Here is a 12475-nt window from a genome sequence, read left to right on the forward strand (position 1 = left end):
CAGCTTTCCATAGGCAAAAGTCTAGCCCACATTCTTGAGCCAGAAGGGACCAATGGAGATCTTAGCTCCTAGATCTTCGCTTTCACTTGCCATTAACATTTAGGATTCACTAAAATACAGGGCTCTCTTCCACGGGAGAAATTCTTGGCATTCACAATCTGTCACCACTAAGGCTGGTTGTATTCCCCTTGACCTGGTAGTTGCCAGGCCGGTTCCTCTCTTGAAAGAGGTTAGTCTTTTCAACTTTTTGATCTGGTCTTTTTCTGCCCCCTCAGGTCATGGATTGTATGGGACTTTTGAAATGTTATCCTCCTGGAGGAAAACTAGAGAAGACCAACATGTTAAAGAGAGAACTGCAGCGGTCTATGCAGACTCCATGCTCTCCTTTTCTCTCACCACTGCCATGTATCTGGTCACCTTTGGCATAGGGGCCAGCCCTTTCACGAACATTGAGGCAGCCAGGATTTTCTGCTGCAATTCCTGTATTGCAATCTTCTTCAACTACCTCTATGTACTCTCGTTTTATGGTTCCAGCCTGGTATTCACTGGCTACATAGAAAACAATTACCAGCATAGTATCTTCTGTAGGAAAGTCCCAAAGCCCGAGGCATTGCAGGAGAAGCCGGCATGGTACAGGTTTCTCCTGACAGCCAGATTCAGCGAGGACACAACCGACGGCGAGGAAGCGAACACTTACGAGAGTCACCTATTGGTATGTTTCCTCAAACGCTATTACTGTGACTGGATAACCAACACCTATGTCAAGCCTTTTGTAGTTCTCTTTTACCTTATTTATATTTCCTTTGCCTTAATGGGCTATCTGCAGGTCAGTGAAGGGTCAGACCTTAGTAACATCGTAGCAACTGCGACGCAAACCATTGAGTACACTACTGCCCAGCAAAAGTACTTCAGTAACTACAGTCCGGTGATTGGGTTTTACATATACGAGTCCATAGAATACTGGAACACTAGTGTCCAAGAAGATGTGCTAGAATACACCAAGGGGTTCGTGCGGATATCCTGGTTTGAGAGCTACTTAAATTACCTTCGGAAACTCAATGTGTCCACTGGTTTGCCTAAGAAAAACTTCACAGACATGTTGAGGAATTCCTTCCTGAAAGCTCCCCAATTTTCACATTTTCAAGAGGACATCATCTTCTCTAAAAAGTACAATGATGAGGTTGATGTAGTGGCCTCCAGAATGTTTCTGGTGGCCAAGACCATGGAAACTAACAGAGAAGAACTCTATGATCTCCTGGAGACCCTCAGGAGACTTTCTGTCACCTCTAAGGTGAAGTTCATTGTCTTCAACCCGTCCTTCGTGTATATGGATCGATATGCCTCCTCTCTGGGAGCCCCCCTGCACAACTCCTGCATCAGTGCTTTGTTCCTGCTCTTCTTCTCGGCATTCCTGGTGGCAGATTCTCTGATTAATGTCTGGCTCACTCTAACGGTTGTGTCCGTGGAGTTTGGAGTTATAGGTTTCATGACCTTATGGAAAGTAGAACTGGACTGCATTTCTGTGCTATGCTTAATTTATGGAATTAACTACACAATTGACAATTGTGCTCCACTGTTATCCACCTTTGTTCTGGGCAAGGATTTCACAAGAACTAAATGGGTAAAGAATGCCCTGGAAGTGCACGGGGTAGCGATTTTACAGAGCTACCTCTGTTATATCGTTGGTCTGATTCCTCTCGCAGCTGTGCCTTCAAATCTGACCTGTACACTGTTCAGGTGCTTGTTTTTAATAGCATTTGTCACCTTCTTTCACTGCTTTGCCATTTTACCTGTGATACTGACTTTCCTGCCACCCTCTAAGAAAAAAAGGAAAGAGAAGAAAAATCCTGAAAACCGGGAGGAAATCGAATGTGTGGAAATGGTGGATATTGACAGTACCCGAGTGGTTGACCAAATTACAACAGTGTGATAGAGTCTGCTTGTTATATTTTCACCCTAGGTCTTATCGAGAGCAAAGAGATTATGTTAATGAAACAAATTCAAAGTTGTTCTTTTTTAAGAAACAGACATTGCCAAAGTAAAGGACAAGGGGGAAAATGGGCACTGCATATTTTCAGTCTTTTAAACAAAAGGACTGCTACCAGAAAGAATTTACACACACATACACACACTGACACATCTTTTAAACTAAGATCAAATAGAAGAAAGCTTATTAGCAAGCAGAATCCTATTTTATTCACACTGCAGATGTTGCTGATATTGTGACAAAAACCTACTGATTGAAAGGTCAGCTGCCAAAGCAGAAATAGCTTTAAGCATTGTTCAAACAATAAAGCTTCCAGAACTTCTGCAGAGCATAGCTCCGGGCAGAGTCTGTGGTTTGAGGTCTTAGATGTCTCATCTAGCTCCCCAGCACCCCAAGGAGATGCTTTCAAAAGTTGTAGCCAGCAAAAGCAAGCCACAACCTTGGAAGTGACCCATGGTAGAGTGGCCATCATCCATGGAATGAAATTGAGTGATTCCCAAATTCGCCCAGGTGAGGCAGTTTTGTTGTGCAGAATGAAGAAATCATAGCCCCCCATCAGCATACTTTGACCATGTGTGTGATTTGGTGAATACACCTTTAAACCAATGACAGCTCCAGCACTGCAGAGTTGGAGTGATTCTATTTTGGAATATCTTGTTGCTTGTCACCAAATGGATCTGCTTTATTAGTTACAGCTCTTGGCAGAAGGTTCCGGGTACCCAAAGCTGCAGAGCCAAACCCAAATACCTGGCAGGATGAAGGAAAAGCAGGTGTCTACTTGAACCCAGAGGCAGTGTCTCCATTTTAAGAAAAAATATGGCCAACTGGTACAGCTGTTTGTGGTCTGACCCTACATGCAGTGTTTGTGTGGCTGCCCAGAAGCAACATCTGCCTGTGCATAGCTGAGGAAGGAGAAATGAACACTGAAACGGTCATCTGCCATAATATTTCAAGTGGCAGGGCCAGTCGCCTTTGCCATGAGACATGGCTGCTCAGAGACACAGTGGAGAAAAGGAAGTTCTTTGGTGAGTGCTAAGTCCTGAAACTGAGAAGCTTCATAGAAGTACAGGCAGGGAGATGAAGGACTGAAGGGAAGACAGATGGAAATGACTGGAAGACGTAATCACCAATACACGTTTATCAGTGATGGTGGTCAAACGTTTCTGCTAAGCTGGCTGCACTTGCATCTTCCTGGTGCCCCCTCCCGGCCCCCCCACACCTTTGCTGGTGCCCGTCTAATGCACCGCGCGGCCCTTCTGTACATTAACAAGCCTAGATGTTTATACTGTTGGTCGCAGTATTTACAGGCTCTAAACAGAAACAACTTTGACTGGAAGAGGCTGTGTATGTTGCCCCAGACCTTTGCATTTCTTTATGTCTATAAAAATGACGCTATTTCCTGGTCACATTTGAGGCAAATGTCTACAGTATTTTTCCCTTTTAGAGATGTAGCTTATTTAGACATCTATAGTGGGAAGCATTTCCCAAAAGCACCTTTGCTCTCTGTACTGTGCAACTTCCCTATCCTCCGCACAGGAGGAAACTGAGACCTAGGAGAGTAAAGCGACTCAGCCAGGGTCACACCACTAGAGGGTTTCCATCATTTTAGCATGCCTAAGTCAGGGCAAGCCACTTTAAGATTTTCCCTTAAGAGGGCTATTACTCCCTTCAAAGTACATTTCCAAGGAAAAGAACATAGGACTTTATTGGCCACATGGCAGATTTTTTTTTTAATGTCTGGGTAATGTTTGGGATTTTGGTTTGCCATTGTCTTTCCAAACAGCAAAAATGCCCAAATGATTCCAGTGTAAATGCACCAAGTGCAAACCTGTGCTTTCTATTTCCTGTACTGTTGTTCACTCAGTTCTCAATATGTAGCTAGTGCGTTACACATTTGTTCAGTCTCTCCTGCAGACACACTAAGCGATCATACCAACGTGTTATGCACTCAACTAGAAGATAATGAGCTTTAATCTGAGGACAAGTACAGTCCTCGAAAAAGGGCAAGTTCGCATAATAGATCTGCGATCAATTCTCTCTCCAAGGGGCCTGCAACTAGGCTATTATTTATAAAACACAGCCGAAGAGGGGATTGGTTTTATTCTTAAATCATATGTTGCTAAATCATTTGCTGAGCAGTGTGTTCTAAATCAGCCATTGATTTAGTGTCAGCCACGTGGAGCACATCGGGTTAAAGCGACTCCACAAACACTGATACAACACACATACCAATTAAATGGATTTTGTTGAGAATTTAATCATTCAATTTGATCAACCAGAATGACTTGCTATGGAACTTTGTTTTATGACAGATAGTAGTTTCCCAACTTGATTGAGTCTCTGTATACCTTGGAATATTGTATTTTTAGACGAAGGGCATTTTCAACGTTGTCAACTTCCCTTTTCAGCACTTGAAATCAAGGCTTATGGAATTCTGACTGTGGAATGATTTTTTTTTTCTACTAGGGGACTCTGCATGCCAATATTTATTGTTTATTGTTAGATCATTATTATTTACTCGTTAATTATTATTATTATTTACTCGTTAATGATTACTGCTCTGACAGCCTTGGGTTAGCCCCACCATGGAGAAGACACTTGAGAAGCAACTCCAAATCACATCCCCATAAAATTTAAGTCTTTATCTTTACTTCATGAAGTTTTTCTTTTTATTGGTATAAAGAGGGAAGGAACAAGCCTAGCAAACACTTGCAAAAGTTTTAGTTTCAATTAATTCCAACCAAGACATTAATGTTCACTTTACCAAAGAAACTTATTGGTTGGTTTTGAGTGGGTGTTTGTTTACCAAAGAAAATATTCCATTCATCAAAACCATTTCTCCTGGTCAACTAAAAAACTGTGATACTTGGGCGTTCTTGACCAGTCATAACGAAGAAAAGGAAAGTCAGGGTCAGGGTGATATTCTTTCATTGAACAGAGCTCTGCATAATATGTAAATTTACAGGAAGCTTAGGGTTTGCAAGAAAGAAAATGATACTGAAACATGGCATTATTGTTTAGCCCCATACCAATGGTCCAACAAGTACCACAAGGGCTACTTGTGCTAAAAGAAGGCCATTTTTTCCACAGAAAAAAATAAGACAAACCCTCATGAAACTCCCTCTTTATTGTTTCAGCTCCTAAGTTTTGGTTTGGTTTCATTTTGGAGTTTGGGGTTTTGTTCTGCTTTGGTTTGGTTTGTAGTGTTTGTGTTTCCTTGTTTTGCTCCCGTCTTTCCTACCATTTTCACCCTCCTCAATCTTCACTCAGAAGAGAGATAATCAGATGCCATCCTCCATGGCTATGGTTATTTATGCAAAATGCTGCTCTAAATGAGGCCCTTAATAACCCTGTTATTTTAACTAACCACCACCCAGTTGTTCTAAGTGGCACTCCGGGACCCCAGCACACTCTCCTCCAGCCCCAGCAGTGGAGCATGGCTGTGTCTATCTCAAGAACAGGTGGGTTGGACAGCCACACTGGGGGTGTGGCAGAGGCAGAGCCTCTTGAACACAAATGGTATCCTCCTCATAATGGCTTTATTCCTTTGGATCCTATTAAAGTAGCCCTGCAGCTTGTAGTAGTGTTTGAACTCTGTGAATCTGTTTTCTCATCTGTAAAATGGGGATAATAACAGGAACTGTCTCTAAATTTAACAGATACATACTGAGTGCCTAATACCACCCAGATACTATTCTAGAGACTGGGGATAGAGCAGTGAACAGATAAAGTAAACCTGCCCTCAGAGAGTCTACATTTGATTTACTGTGAGGGTCAAGGGAGATGATGTTCAGAAAGTGCTCATGGCAAGGACTGGTGTAGAGAAGAAACTCAAGACATTATTTATAATTTCTCTATCCCACACAGTAGCACTAGGGCCCATGATGTAAAGCTCAGAGAAGTAAATTTTTGCAGATTTGGGCACAGAATTAGGGCTATATGAAGATGCAATTAGTTCTCCCGGTCATTTCAGAACATTCAAAATTTGGCTGGATCACCATTTGGTGGGGCAACTGTCAAGAGGGCACAAGCTCTGGATGTTGGGGTTGGATTGTAATCCTTTAAAAAAATGGGATATAGGCACTTGGGGATGAGAGTCGGGAGGGTAGGCCACTTGCCATTTAATTACTATGCCTGACTTGATTGAGGATATTTGAACACTCCTGCTGGGAAATTTGCTTTTAAGTTTGTTCTCCACAAAAAGCACCAGGTATCTGAAGAAAAAGTTCCCACTTTTAAAAAGCATGGTAAAGCTGTGACATGGAAGAAAATATTAAATTAGTACTAGTGGATTCTCTGGCAAAGACCTGAGGATGGCTGCAGCCAGCACATGGCAGAGTTCCTCTCCGTGGTGGTTACAACTGTTGATTTCTGTTTCCTGCCAGTCCACGAGCAAGCAAATAGGAAAGTGAATGAGCTAGAATCCATTCACCTGAATAGGCAGTGTCAGGATGTCTTCCCCAGTCTTGCCCCTCCCCTGCCCCCCTTCTGCCCAGGTGATCTGTTTGAAGTCCTCTTTGCTATCTACAAGGGTACCATGCAAGGAAGAGGAAGTGAGGCAACCAGAGAGCTATGGCCTCTGTGCAGATTTTCAAGTTAGATTAAAATTAGCACAACAAGCAATCAGAGGAGCTTACTGGGTAGGTGAAGAAGGCTTTTTCTCAAAGTACAATGAAAGCAATGTATACCAAGGAGGCAGCCCACAGAGGAACCTTGGTGGAAGGAATGCTGTTCCTGTGGAATGTGCCAGCCTCTTCTCCCTCCAGAATATTGACACCAGTTGAATCTTTGGATAGAATTACGCTTACTCCCTCATTTTTCACCTGAGAAAACGAAACCCAGAGAAGTGAAATGACGTGCACAGAGCTAGTTAGAAGCAGATACAGGACTATAATTCAAGTCTCCTAGCCTCCGTCCTTTTTCCATTCTGCCACTTTACTGCCAAATTCTATGTATCTAAATTATGGGGTCTTAACCTGGGGGCCAGGAATGAGTTGGTGGGAGGGCAGGACTCTGAACTCCCTAAAATTAAATTATATGCAAAAATGTGTGTATATGTTTAATATGTGCATTTTCTTAAAAGGAGAGTTCATAGTTGTCATCAGATTCTAAATGATGTCCGTGACCCAAAAAGGGTGAAGAACCACTGTCCTAAATGAATAAAGACCTCAATGGGAGTGTGATTCTGGTGTCCTCATTTTGGCTAATGGGCAATAAAGAGTTCCTCAACCACTTTTTCTCCAAGAAGCCAAAACTGCTTCCAAATACTGGTGTATCTTCATGCCCATCCAAGTGCCTACTTCCATTCATTTATTCTTCATTCAGTCATCTGTTTATTTATTTTGCATATTTATGTTCCAGCAGCAGCTAAACATACTCTCCAGGGAAGAACTGGGGAAAGGACTACTCTGCCTGTGCTCTTCTTGACAGAAAGAATACCAGGTTGCTACTACATTCTCACTATTGCAACAAAGTATATGTAGCCCCCAAATTACAGTAAGCACAGCCCACACACATACATATACAGAGGGGGCATCCAACGAAGCCAACATATGAAAGTAGGTCCTGTTAATGAACCCGGGCCAGAAGAACCTACTTCCAAGTTATATAGGTACCAGTTGTGGGGCAGCAATATACCACATACTTAGAAGGGCTGCTCCCAGGCAATTTTGAGATGTCTACACGAGGCATGCATGCACACACTTGGAGCAGCTGCCTCACCAACAAACAGGGAGACCATGTGTCTCATCACAATATCTGCAGCAGGCAAATTGGAAATCATGGCCATGGACATATGGTTACATTTAAGGACAGGTGTGTCTTGGACACAGGCAAATAGAAGCCCAATTTTCTTGACTTCTAGCCATAAGCTAGATATAGTGTACATTAATGGAGAAAGCTGGAAAAGAAATGACTCTATTTGTACTTGTTGGTTGTGCTTTCTCTGGTATAACTTTGGGCACAATGGAACATACCTGGGTTGTCCTAATGGCATTGCTTGGGGAATCACCACTTGGTCTTCTCTGAAACACAAAGAAGGCAGCCAAACAGTCCATTTATATGACACCCTGCCCAGCCATGACAAGGGAAGTCTTCTAGGGAGATGGAAGAATATTCATTCCACTTTGTAGCATCTGACGTGAAGTTAGAAGACTTTATTCATTGAGATATCTAAAGTGCTTTGTTTACTTTCTACAAAATGGCAAAGACTCAGCCCATTTCCATTACCCATGCCATTTCATCATTGGGAAATCAGGATTCTCTTTGGCAAAACAATGTACTTAATTTCCAGGGTGAGCCCTCAACATGTTTAACTCGGAATTTCAGGTCTTTATTCTTTAACATCCTGCCAAAATTGACTTTGCATCCTGTCTAGAATCAACAAGTCAGATCCCAGGATGCCTCCTAGGACCATGGATGACTACTCAAAACTGGTAATCACCTGTTGGGTCTGCTTCGTACACACACGTGCGCATACACATGCACACACACATACACACACTGTGTGTGTACACTCAACACACCCATAACACATGTACAACACATAAACACATATATATATACATGCACACACATAATGCATGCACACTGCCTTTTACAACATACCTGACACATCTTAAGGCACATTAAAATGCTTTAGCAGCCGCAGCCCTGTGGTTCTGTAGGGCTTGGCAAGCCAAGGTCTTCAGCTATCTGCAGGAAACCATTAAAAAATTATCCTCCCATTCTAGTTGTTTCCTGTGCATGAGTATGTTTGAGACCAGCCATACAGTACACTTAAAAAAAGAAAACCAGGGAAGTGAATGTTTCTTAGAATTTACAACTTGCTAACTGTTCTATAGCAGGAAACTGCTGATGGAATTCCCTAAGTCATAGGTGAGAACAGCAGAGACCCAAAACCACAGAGATCACTCCCAAGGTCTGGAATTGTAGAAATTTATCTAAAATTTTTCTTTGTGATTGAGACAAGGGGGAAAGGACTGGAGAGGAAAGAGTAAGGACATACCAGGTGGTCACCCCATCTTAGCAATTCCCAAACTTAAGAAGGACTAGGAATTTTCCATTTATCCCTACCATTAGTTTGATAGGAAAGCCAGTACCTTTCATCCACTTCAAGGAAAGAAGGTGCCATCCAGGGAAACCTGGTAGTAGGAAACATCAGTTTGGGAGAAAAGTCACCAAAGTAACAAAACTATCCAAGACCAGACACTTACAGTGCACATATGCACACACTTGAGAAGTGGACATTAACAAGAGTTGGGGATCGGAACCCTAACAGAGTTCCAAAAATTTAGACAGAGTGTAGAAGGGAAAAAGTAGTGATTGGCAAGATGAAACAAATCAAAGAGAATATAAGCTGCAAATTATGGAGTTGTTCAGGAATCTCTGTAAGATAAAAATATGGAGCCTGAATCTGTACTTTTTGAATAAAGTCAAAGGACTCCACTTTTTCTTTTGCACACACAGCCCATAATTTCTCTTTAGTAACGTCGTAAGGACACATTCAGGTTCTATTTCTATTGTCTATGATCCCATGTTCAACCACCCACGCCTGCTTGTGTATTCACACTCCAGCTTAGAACCTGTGAGCAGAATTATTGAATGCCAGGCCCAAACAAGGAAAGTTACAGCTTTGGTTTAATAGCTCCTTGGTCAAATCTCTCTCACGTCTCTGAATGTGCAAATGTTTCAAAGCTGTAAAAAGTATGTCTAGATACCCAATGCATTTACCTTTTTTAACATCAAAGATATCCCTTCCCAATAATTATTAACAATGACATAGTCATAACAGTTAAATTTCCTTTAGTCCAATTTTAGTGAGTGACAAAAAGGAAGCGAGTTCCTATCAAATATCTAGTGATGTTGTAAAAGATCCTCACCTTAGATATAAAATAGTTTAAGTTGCAAAATGTGGTCCTTCTCTTATTGTCATCACTGATGAAAGAAGTTCCTGAAATTGCATATTATTTTGTACAGTTTTGAGCTAAATCACAATGAATTTTTAAGTTGTATCCACAGTGATTAGTCATAAGATCACATCTTGTCAGTCAGATTAATCACCAATACAGCATTTGGTAATCTGATCTTTTGCTCCAAAAGCAAGCCCCCAGAATTATGTTATGTTTCCCAGTTTTCTAGTTGTGTTTCTTAACACAGGGAAAGTAGGTGATTTGGGAAGTAATAACCTGTTTTTTAAAAAGATTTTATTTATTTGAGACAGAGAGTGAGAGAGAATACAAGAATAGGGTGAAGCGCACAGGGAGAAGCAGACTCCCCACTGAGCAGGGATCCCAATGTTGGGCTCTATCCCAGGACTCTGAGACCATGAGCTGAGCTGAAGGCAGCAGCTTAACCAACTGAGTCACCTAGGTGCTCCCTAGTAACCTGTTTTTAAACTAAGAAAGAATATCTAAATCCTAGAGTACATAATCAGTTCAGGTTGGTCAGTTTTGAGACAGATAAGCATTAAAACCTATTGGGAAAAATAGCACAGTGACATCCCCACCTTGACAAAACATGGGTCACACCACCTTGATCCATGATAGGCACACCTGCTTGGGTGGAATCAATTGAAAACTTGCCTAGAAAAATTTCCCACAAAGAGTTAAAACACTTGTCTAATAAGGAACATTAATAAACTATATTTTTTACTTAAAGTCAAGATATTCTGACGATGTTTAAGGAAAGTCAATGTAATAAGTGACCAGCTCTTCCAGGAATAAAAATGATATCCTGTATTTTGTACCACTTGAGTTTCTCTGACGCCTAAAATATGTATTTACATCATCCCACAGCTACACAAAAACAAAATCAGCAGGGAAAACTGTCCCAGTGATGATTGGCAATCCCACAGCTCCTCTCCATCTGACCAGCTTTCACCAGAGGGCAATATTTCAGGCTTACACATGGAAAGTATAGACTGCCAAAGCCCCCAAGCTACTTAGCATATTAAACCTTGAAAATGTCTCATGACAAATCATTGGAGTTCTTAGTGGACTGTCCTTTCATATTAAACTCCCATCTGCCAATGAAGCATCCTGTTTCTAATCTTGATCTCCAATTCCAAATGTAAAGAAGATTTCATATTTATTGCTTTCACTTTTTCATAAATATTTCTAATTCTCTGATAGACACACACCAAAGAGTGAAATGGCAATGAGCCAGGGGAATATTTTCACTTTTACTTTTTTCCTTTTCTTTCTTTTTTAGATCCTGATTATTTCAATACTCTTTAATAGCAACTAGTATGTGTTCTTTCTTGTTTTATCATTTTTTTCAAATGGACAGTCAAAAAGTTTATGTAACTTAATGTCTTACAGATAAAGGAGATAAGGGTTTGGTTTTGTTGTTTTGTTTAGCCAGCAGATGTCTTTTTTTTTTAAAGATTTTTTATTTATTTATTTGACAGAGAGAGATCACAAGTAGGCAGAGAGGCATGCAGAAAGAGTGAGAGGGAAGCAGGCTCCCCGCCGAGCAGAGAGCCTGATGTGGGACTTGATCCCAGGACCCTGAGATCATGACCTGAGCCGAAGGTAGGAGCTTAAACCACTGAGCCACCCAGGTACCCCCCAGCAGATGTCTTTTTATACAACTCTGCATATTGGCTTAAAGGTCACAATGTTACACCTCTGTCTCTAGAGAAAGAAAAGTCCATTTCCTGGTCTTAGTTTAATTGATGATCATAAACAGGACACAAAACTCATAGCAGGAAGCACCCTATATATCTACATGCCTGACCTTAAAGGATGTCAGTAGAGGCCTAAAAAAATATGTTCAGCCTTTCTCTTCTGTAGCATTCTGTTCTTCTACAGGCATTTGGGGTTGAGGAGAGAGGAAATGCTGTATGTAATAGTTGTACATCAACACTGGTGCATAGAGGGACGAGAAAAGCCTGAGACAGGGGTAACAAGCACTATATATGAACGGGGTGTCAAATCAATTGTTGGCGGGAGTAGCAAGTGGGTTTTCATTTTTTAGTTTATTTCACAGGGTTAACTAAATGGATGCATGTTTATCACTATGACAAAGTTTGAATACAAAATTACACGTCACAGGTACCAAATTATGCTACTGACTTCCTAATGTAAAGGATTGGAATGATTTCAGATTTTATCTCAATAGTTCTGAGCTGGGAATAGCAAAGAAGTTGCACTTATACTCCTGTCTGTTAAAATCCTTATTTAGCCCATTTCCATGGAAACTGAAATCAGATCTCTCTCTCTCTCGCTCACACACACACATACACACACACACAAGAGAGAGAGAGAGAGAGAGAGAGAAAACCTGTATATAGTTTGGTGTGTGCACACATGTGTCTGTGTCTGTGTGTGCCCATGTAAGCTCCACAGGAGAATTTCTATGGGGACACTCTCTCATCAGTGGTAACTTCTCCACAAATGGAAGAAATGCCAGCAGTGGAAGAAAGGCCAGACTGATTTCCTTTTTCAGAAACCAATCTGTAATGTAGATAAAAATCCCAGGTCAGAA

General features: G+C 41.4%; 1 protein-coding gene across 1 annotated transcript in view; it reads left to right on the plus strand.

The window, feature by feature from the left end:
- The window catches only part of PTCHD1 (patched domain containing 1), a 57881-nt gene extending 50558 nt beyond the window's left edge, over positions 1-7323 (plus strand). Inside the window, exon 3 of the mRNA XM_045996534.1 lies at positions 276-7323. Coding sequence (XP_045852490.1) covers positions 276-1930 — 1655 coding nt within the window. The 3' untranslated portion in view covers positions 1931-7323. The remainder of the gene's footprint in view (positions 1-275) is intronic.
- Positions 7324-12475: the final 5152 nt, after the last annotated feature.

The sequence above is a fragment of the Meles meles genome, chromosome X (assembly GCF_922984935.1).
Source record: "Meles meles chromosome X, mMelMel3.1 paternal haplotype, whole genome shotgun sequence".
Lineage (NCBI taxonomy): Eukaryota > Metazoa > Chordata > Mammalia > Carnivora > Mustelidae > Meles > Meles meles.